Source organism: Diprion similis, chromosome 11 (assembly GCF_021155765.1).
Source record: "Diprion similis isolate iyDipSimi1 chromosome 11, iyDipSimi1.1, whole genome shotgun sequence".
Taxonomy (NCBI): Eukaryota; Metazoa; Arthropoda; class Insecta; order Hymenoptera; family Diprionidae; genus Diprion; species Diprion similis.
The window spans coordinates 7,194,792-7,211,684 of NC_060115.1; the positions used below are offsets into that span (position 1 = coordinate 7,194,792).

The following is a 16,893-nucleotide window of genomic DNA, read 5'->3' on the forward strand; positions in this document are numbered from 1 at the left end:
TTTCTTGTAAAACAAATGCAATGAAATAATATTTGCCGCAGGGTGCTACTGGATCTTTGCATGACAAATTTTTATGTGTATTAAGCATAAGAAACCTAAAATATTAAATAAAAAGTCGTATTTTTTCAGTCCTCAGTAAACAAATATTATAGAAAGATATATCAGATTGAAAAATACGACAATACAACCTCATTAGTGTTATTGAAGTAAATCATCGATATTTTAATTGCATAACTTGATTATTTTATGTCTCACTGCCCTATATGCATATATATAGTAAATTAGAGTATATAGAATCAACAGTTGAATTGAACCGTTCTATAGGAAGTACATTTTTTGCCCTATACTATTCTATGGAAATATCTATTTTAACTGGTGGTTCTATATACCCTAATTTATTATATGAAACGATTACAAATGTGTCATCATGCAAAAACCAAATTATTCGTAGTTCTTACAATCGAATGATTATTTAATGTCCAGCAATAAGTTAGCTCTACTATGAAAAATTGAGCACCAGAATATATGCTTATGATATTACGTGATATAAAAAGTAAATACAGTAATTCTGATATAACTGAATATTTAGAGTACGTAGCGAAAACGTATTACACTATTTGGATGTTCCTGCATCAACTGTGTAGATCTTGTTAAACATGTGAATAACATGTTCGAACTCCAATCCTTTTCGGACCAAACTTATCAATCATTAATCGATTTAAAAAATGTACAAGAAAAATTATGAAACATTTCGTCAGTACAGATAACTTATGGGGTCGATACGGAGGTAAGACAGACGTTATCTTTCTCTTCATCCAACAATTTCTCAATCAATTTGTCTGGTTTCGGAAGATCGTTCTCACCTCCATCATGGTCTTCATTGTCGCATCCATCCTTGTCTCCATTCTCATCTCCATCATTATTTTTATTCTTCGGTGATATGGGAGCCATGTTTCCTTGCTGCTCATCCACATTTATGAAAACTTTGACAAGACGAGCAGCATCAATTTCCTGTCAGTAGATATTTTACCTTATTAGCGGTCTCCAATAGGACATCCGAATTCCTTTTATTTAACGCAATTAGCTAAATTGTGTTTGGTACCGTTTATGATAGTAATAAATCAGCTCACCCGAATATTAGTTGGCAGACATCTGGCCATCATTAAATCTTGTTTCAAGTTCTTTCTAAGACGTGCTTCTTTAGGACTGTAATAATAGCCAGGATATTTTCGCTTATGATCTTCATCTGCTTTCTTTGCTGATGCAAAGTAGGCATTTTTTGCATGAAAATCCAATCCCTTCCACATCACACCTAGCCTTACTGAGATTTCTTTGTTGCTTTCATCTGAGGAAATTTTTTTTTCCCCAATTACCAATACAAGAACTTGCTTATGACAGCAAGATGCTGTACTCTTGTTCTGTTAAGCGAACATTTGTTGGTGGTGCTAACTTAAAAATGAATTAAGAAACATTCTTTCTTACTTGGGTACTTGAATGCCATCTTTCGTCTCCATTCATTAGCAAAAATCATAAAAGCATTAGGTGGCCGAGGAATTTTATCAGGTACTCGAGCCTTATCTCTTACTATAACAGCCTTCTGACCAGTTGGTTTCCCTTTGCCTTTTATCCTCAATGTTTTTACCTGAAACTTTGACGAATTATACAGCACTTCAAGTAAGATCACTTAGTGGATTCGAGTTGTGTATAATAACAGTCTATCTTACCTCACTAGAGGATGGAGAATGAGATTCATCCTCGTCAGAAACATCCTTTATATCGGGCGGTTCAACTTTGATCTGAAAAAATTATGCTAACATTACATTCAAACACAGAGTGAAGCAGCCATTAAATTTTCCTGTACAATTTAGAAATTTTTATCTACGAACCTACCATTGGTATCACTGGATCAGTTTCATTTCCTACTGATTGGGGATTCAAACAAACTACTCCATTACTAGTGAATACCGTTTCCTTAGCCAGCTCATTCTGCAAATTAGAACTCAATCAATGAGGGACAAAAAATGCTTTAGAAATCATGATTTTAAGGGCTAAAAACTAAAAAAGCGTGACCTATAGTTATTCAGCATTCAATGATTTCACTGCCGTGAGGGCGCATGGAAAAAAATACAGAAAGCCAGATTTATCCCGCAAATTGGAAACACAGTGCGTTATGCCTTTTTGATTCTTAGCCCTCGATATTTATATATAACTTTTAAACTTCCGAACGTACAATAGTATGCGACATTTTGCGCCGTTTACGAACACGAGGTGGCTCAGTTGGTGGAAGTTTATTTTTCTCTGTACTCTTTGTAGATTTACGGGAGCTATCCAGTACTTGAGGCGTAGCTTTTTTCCTAGCATTATTCTCTTGTGTTGGCACTGAATTTTTCTTCACATTCTGTGATTGTATTTCACCTTTCTCATATTTATTTCGTACATTGCTAAGACCTTTGATTTGAAGAGTTTCAGCTGCAGCAAGTAAGTCATCTAACTCAGCTTCTTGTACACGAATTTCGCCGTGATACATAAATTTAATGATCATTTGAAGATCTTCACACTTGATACCGTTCAAAATCACGACAGGATGTTTTGCAGTATGGTGTTTGAAGAGTTCCTGAAAAGATATAGAATCTTATAATAATTATTGAATGTTTTCTGTTCCGGCAATAAAGAGCGGCCCCACTCACATAGTAAGTGCTTCACGTAGAAATTACCTGAAAATATGGACTGCATGCAGATAATATCATTCGATGTGCTTTTACGAATTGCCCTTGACAAGATAGAGTTACATCAACCAATTGTTCTGAGGACAAATGTTCCATAAATACCTGAAAGAAAATCAATTCAAAATCAATTCAAAGTATTTTTTAATACACTATCATTGTTTATCACATTAAAGATCGGATAAGTAATATTTTCTGCAAGGGATTATTTATGTAATTGATAATTCGAAATCAATAAATCATACATATTTGTATACAAATGAAGCTTGAGTGAAATTACAATTATTTGTATATATTCGATTGTTTACCTGCAAAATATTGTTCGTATGGTTATTCCATCGTAGATTGAATTGTTGATTACCTTCCATGTTCTCACCTGAAAAAACATTTATTTATGAATTTTTCTTACACATTGATATTTGTGGCCTCAATATTTCGAAACTTTTCATGTTTGTTTCGTGTGATAGATCTGAGATATTTCTGCAATTACACTAGAATACTACAGAAAATCGAGAGAATAAAATTGGTTCCACATACATGTCATTGTTTCTGAACATTTGTAATGAATAATCAAGATAAATAAGACGTAAGATTGAATTAAGAGAAATTGCCATAAGCTGGCGCCATTATTTATAGAACAATGACGACAATAATCAAAGATTTTACGCCACTATGCTTGAAAACTGGTACAGCGTACTTACGGAAAATTATGATTCAAAAAAAATTATACTCACCGGTAGAATCAATTTATTTACTATTCAAAGTCCAAATGTCAAAATTGCTTTCTGAATTGTCTTGAATTGGTTCAGATTCGCAAAAGATCGCTGGTTACCTTTTGTAACAATCGACGATAACTGCGCCCTCTGATCTTGACAGCTGTTCATCAGCAGCAGCGACCCTTGCGGCTCTACACCAACTATGTTTGCGACTCATCGAACCACAACAATAACATAACCTAAATCGGTATTTTTTAAAAATTATGATCTGAATGTTATTGATTTACACAATCTTCGTGAGTAAGTGATTAGAAATTTTCGTTTGGAAGTGAGTAGAACAATTGGGGTCACAAAAAAATTGAAAAGCTGAAAATCTGAGTGTTGATAAAACGAAAATTCGACAGTTCGGTATTTACTGACAGGTACGAGAGAAAAGGAGTAGCAGACCAGCAGAATCCTATGGACGCGACAACGAGTTGAGATAGAACTAACAAGTGAGGCGGTTGTAATTAACGAGAGATTACATCTTCAGTCAAACTCACAGTAAAACGAAATAAGTTTGAATTTTCTTTAATCGATCAATGCAAAGATCAATGTATTCAGCAGAATTTTTGTGAAGACTGTAATTACAAAGTTTAAATGCACAATTTATTTTGACCAGCACACATTATGAGCGAGTTCAAGCTGCATCATTTGGTCGGAGAACTTCTAGAGTTACTTGGGTACGTAGTGAAAACATAAAATTCTCGAAAAGTTAATAACATCTGCTTCTGTGAGTTTAATCGATGCAATGATCTTCAGGTCTTCGTCATCTCCTGAGAAATACGTGGAAGAACTTCAGAAGCGATGCAGCCGATCCTCGGATCTTGCAATAAGCAATGTCGTAACTCAGAGCTGCGTACGCAAACTTGCTAAAAATGCACCAGATCCGGATCTCTTTTTACAAAAATACGAAGAATTGAAGTCTAAAAAGTAAGTCAAAATAGTAGGTCAATCATTCTCCCAATTTTCCAATAGAAGACTCCAATAACGTTATTGTGCAAACAGATTTGAGATCAAGCTTACATATATCTGAACTTGAACCGTCATTTTTATTTGATGCTGTAGCGTTGACCTGTTGGGTCCGTTTATGCAGCTACTTGATTTGATATCAGCAGACAAAAACTTGAAGGATCACTTGGGAAAGAATGCTTTGTCTGCTAATTTGAGTAATACCAAAAGTTCAACGATAACTCGAGAGGATGTTCCACAGGTTTGTTGATCATTTGTTAGTGTTGTGAATATTTTTTATCCAGTGCGAAATTGATAGTTGCATAAAAGTTGTAATTAAATAATCTTACTTTACAGATTTGTAAAAATGTTATTAAAGCTGCCGTTGAGGGTGAAAGGAAATTGAACAAACAAATCAGCATGACTGACAAGCGGAATGATCCTCCTCTAGTCTCGCAAAACTGGGTCGTGGATCGACCTCGTTTTTCTTGGGATTTTCCTTCAGATTTATCTGTTACTTCCTGTCAGAGTGAGTTGATCAACGTTGACCGTCTCCGTGTATAATCTTGTAGCTTTTTACTTTTGTGCAATTATTTATTGCAGAAGTTGTACCAGCTGCATCACAAGAAACAATACTTCTCTGGGATATATTGTGTTGTTTAAAAGGGATGGATGGTTCGTACATCACTTCTGAGCCCCTTGCAAATCCTTACGATGTTCGATCCTTTGTCATTTCACAAGACGTAGGTAAGGATCGTTAAATACTGTAACTACTCTTGAATTTTTCTATGTGCAGCATCTCAGGAAAAATTTTTGTATCATTGTTTTTCAGGTACCTCATATAAGCAGTTAGCACAACAAATATTACCATTGGCTTCACACTACTCAATGACCGTTAGATTTATAGAAGAAAAAGTTTTGCCTGAAGACGGTCAAGTCAACCATGCTTTGCGAGGAGCATTGAATTGTCTTCTAAAAGATTATTTGGTATGCAAATAATAAATATTTCTATTAAGCACTTATACGAACATCGTTTTTATAATTTATCATTAAGTTGATCATGTTTAAATAACCTCAGCTCTTCGTTGTACAATTGGAAGCCGAACATATTCGTGGAAAATTGAACCTACAGAAGTTATGGTTTTACATCCAGCCCACCATGGCTACCATGGCAATTCTTGCACATATCACGTCGACTATATGCAAGGTAGTTTTTCAGCTCTTCAACTATAGACATTATTGAGGCACCATCTTATTTGTGCATTTCAAAACTCACAAAACTTTCATTCTCCAGGCGAGTGCTAAAGGTGGCAAAGTCTTGAGCTTACTACACGAACACATGAATGATATCAGCGGGGAAGCTAAGTCAAAGGAATTATGTTTGTTCCTTATTCGTGCAGCTAGTGTTCCCTACATGCAAACGCTAGAAAAATGGGTCTACAAGGGTGTTATAAGCGATCCATATCAAGAAGTAGGTTTTCTTTACTCTACAGTACCCACATAGCACTGAAAATACAGGGAAACTCGGTACGTAATTGTAATGAATATGATTTTAAAATTTACTGTGTACAGTTTCTAGTTGAGGATAATGAACTCATACAGCGCGAAGAACTGCCAATGGATTATTCTGCTGATTACTGGGAAAAGAGATACACTGTGAGACATGAAAGAATTCCAGTCTTTCTCAGTGAACATGCCCAAACAATTTTGAGAACTGGAAAATATTTAAATGTTATAAGGCAATGTGGTGAGTTTGTTATCAATTCCCTTTACAACTTCCATACCTGATTTCATGAATTCAAGCTTTTAAATAAATCGAAATTCATTTTACAGGTAAGACAGTTCAGTGGGGAAAGCAAGAACCACTTGAATATCAACATCGTGGACAAAAGTACATTGCTGCCATTGACAGGGCTTATTCTGAAGCTGCGCGGACGCTATTAGAAGTCCTTATTCACGAAAACGATCTAATGGGACGTCTTCGAAGCGTGAAGAATTACTTTCTTTTGGCTCAAGGGGATTTCGTGGTAAGTTTATAACTCAAAATATGGAAATTTAGTACCTACAAATGTAAAAAAAAAAATTTTAAGTAACATTGTTTATTAGAATCACATTAAAGTTATTTTCATCGTTCTTTACATATTTCATTATTTTTATCAGAAATTATTTCTTACATCAATTTTCTAGGTTCAATTTATGAATCTGTGTGAAGGGGAATTGGCAAAAAATATGTATGACATTGTGATTCATCGGCTAGCTTCTCTCCTAGAATTGGCTTTACGCATGTCGACTGCAGATTGTGATCCATACAAAGATGATTTGAAGCCAGAACTCTTGCCCCATGATTTACAATTTCAAATGTTCCGAATCCTTTCCATCCAGACACAAGGGGAAAAAGGTATAAATAAAAATACTTACTAAATATTCAAATACTAATCAATTCTGTCGGTTATAGATTTTTGTTCTCAAGTTGATACAGCATTAACTGGATTGGAAGCATTTGTATTCAACTATGACGTCAAGTGGCCAGTTTCTTTAATTATAAACAGAAAAGCAATAGCCTGCTATCAGATGATATTTAGACATTTATTTTACTGCAAACATATTGAAAGGCTATTATGTAGGTGGGTACTTTTCGATACTGTAAAAGTCACTAAGGTGACACAGAAACTAAAATCACACAAAAGTGTGACAATTCATTTGTCTGCAGGAAACAGTTCAATGCGAGTCATTATCCTCTAACAATTAATGCTGCATAGAAATATTCATCTGAAGTAGTATTATTTGATTTTTCAGAGTGTGGATTAGTAATAAAATAGCAAAAACGTTTACGTGTGAAGCTGCAATGGCATATCGCCAAGCATTTTCACTGAGACAACGTATGCTTGACTGCATACAACACTTGGAATATTATATGATGGTTGAAGTTATAGAGCCGAACTGGCTCACATTTCTCAACAAAATGAGCAAGGTATATAATCTCTTGGAATCAAACGAATTACATGTTTTTAATTATTATCTATCCTATGATACAGGTCAGCAACGTGGATGATGTTTTGAGCGTGCATCAGGATTTACTTGATAACTGTCTCAAGGAGTGCATGTTAACGGATCCAGTTTTATTGGCATGCATCACGAGTCTCTGTGCTGTATGCGTCGAATTCTGCAATTTCATGCAGGTAAAGATTTTGATTACTCTTTTACAATTTTTAATATAATAATATTACGTGTGAGATTGATTTAAAATAAAAATTATACAGGTGTTGCACAAGCCGATACTAAACCACTGTTAGTTAGAAATAATACAAATCGTATACGGAATTTAAGTTAAGCATGAATAAGTCCTAGCAGGCTTATTCGTATGAGTTTGGTCAAGATATCTGCACAATGTTTTTCTCAAAAATTTTAACATGGCTCTGCTGCTACAAAATTCAATGAAAAATTTCAAAAAACGATGATGTAACTGAGAAGTGACTCTTTTAGGTCATCAAAACTGAAATTTTAATTTACGGTGAATTTCGCAAAAAACAAAAAATAATAATAATTAAAAGAGCTGCATGAATAGACACATGAATATTTGTCATTGTGTTAATCTGACAACATCTTACTAATGTCAAGCAAATGAGCCGGTACTATGTTGACGCTGAACTGACTTCAATGATTGGATCCTGTCAAGATGACGTCGGTGACTGTGATTCTGAGGTACACGGTTAAAAATATAAGATTGCTACAGCTCTGCATCATGTAGTTCTAGAAAGCGTGATACTTGCTGGCGATAGATGATTCATTACATCGACTGCATCTCTGCGTTATTTTCATATCTTTATATTAATTTAGGGGATTAGCAAGAAACAAAGGTAATTTTAGGTATTTGTGAAATATATTGTCGTTCTTTTGGAAGAAATACTGGCGTTATGTACTGCATGTTACGACCATGAAAACAAGTATCTATTTACTCCTTTCCTTTCTAAACAACGTTTCGAATGAAAAATATTCTCTCAATATAAGTCGCGAACCGATATCTAGAGAAAAGAGCAAAAATTGAATTACAGATTTAAAAAAACGTACTTGTTGAAATGAAATACAACACGATACCAAATTAAGAAGTAATTCCATTATAAGACTTTTGAGCTTTTGATTTGATTTCATGGTGGCAACGTTATTTGCATTTTGTAACTTTAGTATGTAATATTGGAAAAATATTCGGAACATGATTAGGAATGCTCCTTTTTTTAGCTTCATTGTGATTGCAAATTATGTTCCTGCCTGGAACGTTTTGTCAGACATGATTCTTCAGTAGCACCTTATTGTAATACTAGTTGTGATATTTTTTGTTCCTAGTCCTGTTACTTTTAGCATTTTCAGCTTACAGCAAAATTGAAACAAGACTCTGCTGCAAGAGAACAAGACAATAAGAAGGTCGGGTAATGAATAGTGATAGCTATAACTAGTACTAGCTTCCAAACTTTTCACAATCCATTCGCTTTCATGTTTAAATTAACAGATTACAACAATCTAATTCTACTCTATTTAACAATTGTCCAGCTTTTTCATTGAACATTAGTATTCAGCTGATGAGACGCAAAAGCCAGTCTTGGTATACACTGTGTTGAAATTATTCTTGATAATATTGACTAAGATTGTGTTTAACCGAAACGAATAAAACACTGGTTACGGAACTGTTGATGAAACATATATGCTCAATTAACTTTTGTTTGAATGAAATGTCTGTCAATTATATTGTGGTGAATACCTACGTTCAAACGATATATTTTATCTTATAGAATGATGCTGAATCAACACTCGGGGCAGAAGAGGGCAGTTTTGAAGAGAGAATAACGAGACTGGACACTAGATTTATGGAGGTTCTTGTTCGTCTCCTAGATAGAATCCGTGACTTGGGCCGTGAAATTGATAATGAAAAGTTACTGAATGTTTTGTGCCGGTAAGTTTATAAATATATGGACATTTTTTCCTTTTTGTAAAACATATTCCGATCTGATTATAAAATTATACTTTGTTTTGTATATAGATTGGATTTCAACATGTTTTACACGGAAATGCTGTCAAGGCAGGGTATGGAAAAAACTACACGGCAGCAAGACATTTCTGGTTGATCAGTAACTACTTCCAGATTGTATAGTATACAATCACTCTATACTGTACCTATTATCAACTAAAAAAAAATGAATATGTTTATAGATCTTTGCTAAAAATGACACAGGATCTGAAAGGTAATTACCATTGTTTATTAATATAGATAAAATGAATTCATTAGTTACGAATTGAAAATTTGTGTAGATTAACAACACTAGCGCAAAGCTAAATATTCCATTTACATAGTAAGCAATTAGAAAATATACCTAAATAAATAATATTATCTTGTCTTCTTATCAATAATGGAACACGTTCTTTTTCATTGAAAATATAATGTCACAAGCCACGATCAATATTCGTATTCATGTATGTACTCCATATTTTTTCTTTTAAGCACATTATCTGCATGCTCGACTTTATTTGTAAATCAGATGTAAAAATGCTATATTCACAAGATTTGCTCAGCTAATCAACAGTGCTAATTTCGAAAGATTTTAGGAGTACTAAAAATGATAAGTTGATCAGTTTTTTTCAATTTGATAAAAAAGTGACTAGTACAGAAATAATTGTTACCACTGAATTCTACGTGAAAAGCATTTTCGTTTGATGCAACACATTGTCTACTCTGTTTCATTGTTATTGCAACTGTTCTCTTTTAGAGCTAGATTGATATTTTGCAACATCGCTTCAAGTCTTTCAAACTTCTGATTGAATACGTTTACAATTTTTTCATAATCCGAGACACGTCCTCTTGACAAAATAATATCTTTTGCCTGTGTAATTATATGACGGTCAAGTGCGAGTTTTGAACATGTATTTTTGTAAACTGTCTTACCGTGAGGTATAACGGTATTACCCCGCAGCGGTTTAACTCTGATTTTAGCTTCTGGTAGAAAGTCAGGGAAAAATAAAATTTTTTTCGACAAAAAACGAAGAGGATTTATCCTCATTCGTTGAACAAATGCTCCATAGTGACAACACCATCGATTTGTTAATACAGGTGAACCAACAACAATACCTTCCGCATAGGCGACAAGTTTAGCTCTGGAAATTAATCCGACAAGTTCAGCTTTGCCCAATATCTCGGCGGTATCACTGACAGCCAAGCCGTTTAACAGATTAAACAGCACTATCGCTATTAGAAAAACAAAAAGTACGAACACAAGGCGACTTAGTATAGGATGAAATATAAATGGCATGTCGCTGGCGTCAAACTCTCCAGTCAACATGATAATGGTTTTGAAAAGGGAATGTCCCGGATCAAGGAAGTCACCTTCATCTTTGAATAGTGTATAAAAAGCGAGCGCGAATGCGAGAATAAGGAAGGCGTATAAAAATAGAAAATGTATAAAGTTAAGTGTAACTGTTTTGAACATTTCAATTGCAGTCGACATTCGAGGATGCTGTCCGATAAGGATGACTAGTTCCCAGGCGGAGAGTAAAATTGCTACTGCCCCAGTGCAAGGCTCGGGTCTACCGAGCAGCGCTACTCCCAGACAAACTAACAAAAGTTCCACCCAATTTTCAGAACTGAGGAAATAGTTCCAAGGAGAAGAAATCAGCTGAAGCAATTCTCGGAGGATCAGAATCATTAAGGCAATCGCAGTGAAGGTCCACAGAGTACCGTTTCTTTGCCAATTTGCTAACGAAAAATCTGATTCAGTATCGTTGCTGTTATGTGACGGAGATTCTGTTCCATTTTTCGGATCACCACTGCCGTACGTCATGGATAATATGTAAGCATTGAATATTAGGTAAAAAATTACATAGAATATAAAATTGGCGTATAAAATTGGGCTGATGCGTTGCCACTTGAGATAAAGGAACGACGAAAGTATTGGATGCTTTAGAAGATGTCGATGAGAATTACTATTAGCTATGTATAAAAATGGCTGCATTTCCATGCAGATTCTTTTGTAATCGACGTGACCCTTTTCAAGCAAACGTTCTCTGTCCTGATCTCTGGTAAAACCGTGCGGAGCTAGGCACTGATAATTAAATTCAATTTCGTAATCCTCGTAATCATCAGTGTGTTCTTTGGTCGTTTGTAGACAGTCATCCAAATACCGAGACATACTTTCAGGGGATATATTTGCTATTGGAGGAATTCCCAAATCGTTTTGATGGCCGATGTAACTCCCAGATTTCAACAGCATGCTTATTATTTCCGAAGATTCTGCACGGGCCGCATAATGCAATGCAGTGTTTCCTTTCTCTGAAAAAAAACCACGCATATTAGGGAACTAATTTTTGGCAACGAATAATTCATAGAATTGATAAAACAGTTCGATCTACGATTCAAAATCTTTACCATCTACGTATCGAACGTTTACTGGCTTCAGCAAAATAAGTCTGAGACAGGCCATTCGGTCTGACCCACGAACAGCGTGAGATCCGAGTTCTTGACAGCCCTTAATAAGAAGACTTCCGCTTCGTTCTGCACCAGCGTCAAACAGTTCCTTGAGAACTTTGTGGTGGCCTCTGACCACAGCGTTTTCCGCCGCTTCAGCTAAGATCCCGCTATCATCAATGATCTCGTTCTTAGTCAAGCTCTTCACGACCCTTGGTAAATTTTGCCGAGCTGCTATTTTCAAAAGATCTATCATTTCTTCGTGTGTCATTTCGACGTTTTCCGCATGCTGTAAATAGCTGTCTTCGTCGTTACAATCCAAGAAGTATTTCAGATCACTGACGTCCATTGTTCTATTGATAACAGGTGGGAGTGAGATATGAGGTAATTTTTGTTCTAGAATCTGTCGCGTTGTTCTTCGTGTAAAGTCTTTGAAGCTATCTATATCTGCGGGGCACTTAGATTTAGAAAATATAAGATTGATCACAGCTTCTTGCGACGATGCCGCCGCTAAATGAGTCGGTGTTAATCCCTTGCTGTTTGCAATATTGGGACTAGCATTGTACTCCAATAAGACCTCGACACATTCTACGTTTTTATTGCTAACTGCAAGATGCAGGGCGGTCTGTCGAGCGACTTCTAAATTTGGTTTTATAGCAGGATTGCTAAGTAGTATCTTAAGGACACCGGCATGTCCCGCTTCTGCGGCAAAATGCAGCGGTGATCGCTGATGAACAACGTTTTCTTTGTTCGGATTTGCACCCAGATTCAAAATCAGCTCAACAAAGTCATCCAGGCCATTTGAACATGCAATATCCAATACTGTTTTGTCTAAAGGATATGGATAAACGTGATCCATATCAATACTGGGAGGATTCTTCTTCAAGCTCTTCATTGCTAAGCTTTTAAAAGCTGCATAGTGCCTGTTTTTCAGGTATTCCAGCAACAATTTATGAGGACTCGGGCCCTGGTCCTGAAAGACCTGTAGCTCCATGATTTGGTCTGCTGTGTCCATATTAACTCTGTAAAAATTCATCGGACGTGATCAGGAAGTTGATTACACAAAAAGGTGGTTTGGTTTTCAGCGAAAAAATAAAAAAGAAAATTCATCCATGAATCAAAATTATCCATTGTTTGATACTAAAGTGATAAAAAATAAGTATTTTCGCAACAGAACATCACGTCTGCTTAATTCCGTAATTAAAACTATTATACTTGTGCTAGATAATCGTAAAATACTTTAGAGAATTCATGGTTTTTTTTGTTACAACCGATTATTGCATACTTGCGATGCCAATGACAAGGTGCATCACATATCACGAACAAAATTTGGCAAAAAAACAATGAATCGTTCATACATACAAAAAAGGGAACCAACAGCCGTACGTACTAATTGGTCAATTGCTGCAATTTATTTCAGTCTACCGTTAGTTGTTGACGTCATAATCAACTCACACTATACTAGGATCCCGAAGTCGTTTAAGAGTTAGAAATTCAGGAACCTACTGTCAACGAAATATCACAACAAGAAAACCCTCGAAACTGCATTTTTTTCCCTGCTGCAGCATCCGTAATGTCATCGGTATTGGACATGCAAATATGCAGGAAACTCGTGGGTGTCGAGACAGTATGGAGTAATGACGTCATACTTAAACGTCACTTGCACGAATATTTCACCGCTGATAGAAATCTAGACGTTATTTTTTGCGAAATTGTTGTTACAACTCGACTTGGTCCAGTCTACCATGTCGTACTGTAAATTTTTATTACCGGTGATTGTCGACGAGATGAATAAAAATAAGTGAACGAAATCTGTTTCCTGTGACACCGATATGAACACAGTATAATCGACTGACAACAATTCGCACAACAATGCTACGTAAAATGAATTTCCATTATCCATAGTCATTGCGAAAGAAAATTAACGCTCATTCAAAATGCAACAGGTGAATTTTGATCCGTTGAACGATCATCCTCGCTTGCTACATTGATTGTGAAACTCGAGAGCAACATTGCACATTGGATCGACTTTTATTTTCGATCCCGCTGGCGATGTTAGAGGCTCATAGTTTATTCATTAAACCAAAACGAGTATACGGTGTTGAATTAATGCGAAACTTACCGATGTGTGACGGAGCAAAAAGCGCGTTTACAGAAATACACGGCTGCAGTAAAGCGTGCAGGTGAGCATCGTAGCACTTGATTAAACTGGAGAAATAATACGTATCATTGCTGCGCCGGTTGTTAATCTCTCGACGAGACCAGAGACTGAGCTACTCGTTTAACATCGCTTCGTTTCACTCGCGGAGAATGCGAAGGAAGGAAGGGGCATCAGTACGTACAAAACGGACTGCTGCAGCAGCAGTAGCAAGTGCTGGATAGTGTCAGAGGCACGGCTTGAATTCATGGAACAGATCGTATAAGTATACGTATATGTATCCCAGGTAGATATTTAAACGCCGAAGAGTAAACCGTCCGTAAAATGCAATTTATTTATTCCCCCAGTCATTCCCCTAAATATTTATCCTGTATTTCATATTTATAGCGGGCTGAAATTTTCTGTTTAAACCGTTGATCGAGGCCGACATGTCGCCGCGGTGACATCGCAGGTTTATCATTGAATCTAATGGAACAAAGGTCTTTGAGTTACACCATCGTTTAACACATTCGTGGAAAATACTTTTAACTTCCTAATGATACTAACCAGAAGTTGGTTCTGTTTAGTCTGAGCTTTTGTGTTTGAAAATCTATGCGTACGATTTGCACGTTGTGTGGCCAAAACTCGCATCGTTATAATCTCTTACGTTAAATATTCAAATTCGATGTTGAAATTTACCCTGAAAAAATGGATCTGTGAACAAATACTTTATTTTCAAAACAGTAGCTCATCATTGTTTCATACGAACCAGCCACAGCCTGCAAATGCTCGCTTTGCTACTGGGATGGTGTGCAATTTCACAGGTAGTGATACCTTCGGCAACTTGAAACTCGTCTTTCTATCTTATCTTTTCATTATTGTTCTTTACTTTGCGCCTCTGGCAATATTTATACTTCACCATAAAATAAATTGAGCGGATATTTCTGTGCTGATTTATCGGGAATCTTTAAAACTTAGGTTTTTCTTAATCAAAATAAAAATTTGTTATTTTTTATTACCTATTTGGTCGCGATATTTTTAACGTTTTTTTACGATTTCTGACCGCCACTCTCTTTCCTTTCAAATCACATTTCCATAGTCTCTGGTCACCCTGTAGACATACTCTAGTTGGATGTGAATCGAATTCGATTTACTGAAACTACGCCTACAGATTTTGCCATTTTTGTGTAAGCCTTCTCATTAATCTAACGCGACTAAAGTGTGTGTAGGTAATTTATTCTACTTCGGTGTAGGTATGGCAAGCTTCTGGTCGAGTGACTCAAGTCAAATATCCGCCGACTTTCATTCACGTCAATTTTACATACGAAGACCAAGTTTTTTTTAAGTTATTTTTGCTCTTCTTTTTCTTTGCTCTCGTGTTGGACGAACTACTAATACAACTTTTCAAAAACGGGGGGTAAAAATTGTCACAGAAATGGGTTAAGGTTTTCTCAGAAGGATAAACACGTTTTTTCAAATGGCCTCCGTGTGGTAAAAGCAATAAAACGGGATAATATGTAAAGTATTAGGGTACTCGTGCATATACTTATTGCATATATTGCTTCACTTAGATACTCATGATTAACGCATACTGTATGACCGTGAATCAATCTGTTGGAAAGATGAATGAGAATATTGTTTATCCCTATCTTCATGATGCAAATTGAGTTATCATTCTGTCTCCACATTCTTGTTAAAGGTATAATATGAATCCGTGCAACGTGTTAACGTCGACAATGCTGCAACTTGTAATTAATACCGACATAATTTATTTTCAGATTGCCACGCGTCATTGATTGTTTTATTTTCATCGTAACTTTACAGTCGACTCCTTTATTGGTAGTGCGCTTGAATCCGGCACCCACGTTCTTTTCATACTTCTCCGTACCTTCATGCATCAATGTATGTAATCTTGACCTTGCAAATCATGACCAGATTCGTGGCAAGTATATAATTCAATCTATGATAGGGTATATTTCATGCAACTTTCATGACCGTATAACGGATTACAATTCACCCCCTACATAAGTGGGAAAATATCGATTGCATTAATTAAGGATGAATAGGGCTCACCATTTGGATCAAAAGTCATGGGAAGAGAATAAACCGTTTGAAAAATCTTCAACTGTGTGATTTGCGCTAATGACAGTGAACACGAATAAAATAACATCCTTGTCGTGTAATTGGAATGAATGGGAGAAAATTCAAACGACACAGTGACATCATCAGCTTAAGAAAAGTTAATGTAACTATGACATTTTGTATACCATCAAGATCTCCAGGACTCATCTGAAAAAATGTTTGCAAGTAGTTATCTCCAAAGGGGATAAAATAGATTTATGTAAGTCCGGTACAGCATGCGTGTTCGTGAAAAATTATATTTTTACGGTATAGCTATGCTACAGTGTGAGATGAATATAACATTTTTCTAATAATTCTCAAAGATCTGGTCAACGAGCAAAATGAGCTCACAAACATTAGAATCCGACGGAAAACCGCAGATCTTAAACATTTTGAAAGTTCTAATCATAAAACCTTTTCTCAAATTGTTGATATCTTAGCTTGTGCTGTTCGAATTTGCTCAAGTTTATAACAATTGCACATTAGAAACATTGTTTTATTTGTGTTCACTGTCGTCGGCGCAATTAAGATCGCTAAATATTTTTCAAACAGTCTTTCCTCCCTTTCCTAAACACTTTGGATCACAGCAGTCGTCGTCAGCGCCTTCAGATATGCAACCGGAGTTGCACTCGGTCGGTAAGATAGAAACAGCCGTTCGAGTGAGACCAGCAGCGCAGAATCCGCCGGCTCAGCGCTTGAATTACGAGTGACGCGCGTCTGAAAATATTGCAGTACGTGCATTATCGTTTATCTGTTCTA

At 36.0% G+C, this 16,893-nt stretch overlaps 3 protein-coding genes across 8 annotated transcripts; 1 reads left to right on the forward strand and 2 right to left on the reverse strand.

Annotated features, from left to right (window-relative positions):
• Positions 1 to 238: 238 nt before the first annotated feature.
• Positions 239 to 3,737, reverse strand: LOC124412148. 4 transcript variants are annotated; one of them, XM_046891799.1, is made up of 9 exons: positions 3,556 to 3,737; positions 3,032 to 3,099; positions 2,715 to 2,828; positions 2,231 to 2,614; positions 1,891 to 1,986; positions 1,725 to 1,796; positions 1,483 to 1,642; positions 1,131 to 1,345; positions 239 to 1,011 (listed from the first exon to the last, which is right to left on the reverse strand). In XM_046891799.1, exons 1-9 carry the CDS (start codon positions 3,605 to 3,607, stop codon positions 769 to 771), a joined length of 1,404 nt encoding a protein of 467 aa, XP_046747755.1. In that variant the 5' UTR covers positions 3,608 to 3,737; the 3' UTR covers positions 239 to 768. The 4 variants fall into 4 exon arrangements, with proteins under 4 accessions (XP_046747755.1, XP_046747754.1, XP_046747757.1 ...); XM_046891798.1 differs by having other exon boundaries at positions 1,483 to 1,648; XM_046891801.1 differs by having other exon boundaries at positions 1,483 to 1,648; positions 3,458 to 3,584.
• Positions 3,738 to 3,835: 98 nt separating this feature from the next.
• On the forward strand, positions 3,836 to 9,646 carry LOC124412147 (gamma-tubulin complex component 2-like). Of its 3 annotated transcripts, XM_046891796.1 has the most exons (18): positions 3,836 to 3,933; positions 4,101 to 4,161; positions 4,241 to 4,411; positions 4,547 to 4,691; positions 4,787 to 4,958; positions 5,033 to 5,176; positions 5,262 to 5,416; positions 5,508 to 5,636; positions 5,724 to 5,900; positions 6,002 to 6,176; positions 6,263 to 6,456; positions 6,617 to 6,827; positions 6,885 to 7,053; positions 7,226 to 7,400; positions 7,465 to 7,608; positions 8,048 to 8,131; positions 9,214 to 9,374; positions 9,462 to 9,646. In XM_046891796.1, the coding sequence occupies exons 2-18, from the start codon at positions 4,109 to 4,111 to the stop codon at positions 9,544 to 9,546; spliced, it is 2,544 nt and encodes an 847-aa protein (XP_046747752.1). In that variant the 5' UTR covers positions 3,836 to 3,933; positions 4,101 to 4,108; the 3' UTR covers positions 9,547 to 9,646. The 3 variants fall into 3 exon arrangements, with proteins under 3 accessions (XP_046747752.1, XP_046747751.1, XP_046747753.1); XM_046891795.1 differs by having other exon boundaries at positions 3,925 to 4,161; XM_046891797.1 differs by lacking the exon at positions 8,048 to 8,131 and having other exon boundaries at positions 3,925 to 4,161.
• Positions 9,647 to 9,657: 11 nt separating this feature from the next.
• On the reverse strand, positions 9,658 to 14,213 carry LOC124412146 (transient receptor potential cation channel protein painless). Its single transcript, XM_046891793.1, has 3 exons — positions 13,999 to 14,213; positions 11,838 to 12,898; positions 9,658 to 11,741 (listed from the first exon to the last, which is right to left on the reverse strand). Exons 2-3 carry the CDS (start codon positions 12,889 to 12,891, stop codon positions 10,147 to 10,149), a joined length of 2,649 nt encoding a protein of 882 aa, XP_046747749.1. The 5' UTR covers positions 12,892 to 12,898; positions 13,999 to 14,213; the 3' UTR covers positions 9,658 to 10,146.
• Positions 14,214 to 16,893: the final 2,680 nt, after the last annotated feature.

What these genes read in the sequence shown, in the direction of transcription:
- LOC124412148 (XM_046891798.1), bottom strand. Translation starts at nt 3,607, where the DNA reads ATGAACAGCTGTCAAGATCAGAGGGCGCAGTTATCGTCGATTGTTACA. An exon ending in ATACGAACAATATTTTGCAG is followed by an intron (nt 2,829 to 3,031) that starts GTAAACAATCGA and finishes ATTTTCTTTCAG; the next exon opens with GTATTTATGGAACATTTGTC. An exon ending in GTCTGCCAACTAATATTCGG is followed by an intron (nt 1,012 to 1,130) that starts GTGAGCTGATTT and finishes ATCTACTGACAG; the next exon opens with GAAATTGATGCTGCTCGTCT.
- LOC124412147 (XM_046891796.1), top strand. Translation starts at nt 4,109, where the DNA reads ATGAGCGAGTTCAAGCTGCATCATTTGGTCGGAGAACTTCTAGAGTTA. An exon ending in CTCGAGAGGATGTTCCACAG is followed by an intron (nt 4,692 to 4,786) that starts GTTTGTTGATCA and finishes CTTACTTTACAG; the next exon opens with ATTTGTAAAAATGTTATTAA. An exon ending in ATCTGTTACTTCCTGTCAGA is followed by an intron (nt 4,959 to 5,032) that starts GTGAGTTGATCA and finishes TATTTATTGCAG; the next exon opens with AAGTTGTACCAGCTGCATCA.
- LOC124412146 (XM_046891793.1), bottom strand. Translation starts at nt 12,891, where the DNA reads ATGGACACAGCAGACCAAATCATGGAGCTACAGGTCTTTCAGGACCAG. An exon ending in AAACGTTCGATACGTAGATG is followed by an intron (nt 11,742 to 11,837) that starts GTAAAGATTTTG and finishes GTTTTTTTTCAG; the next exon opens with AGAAAGGAAACACTGCATTG.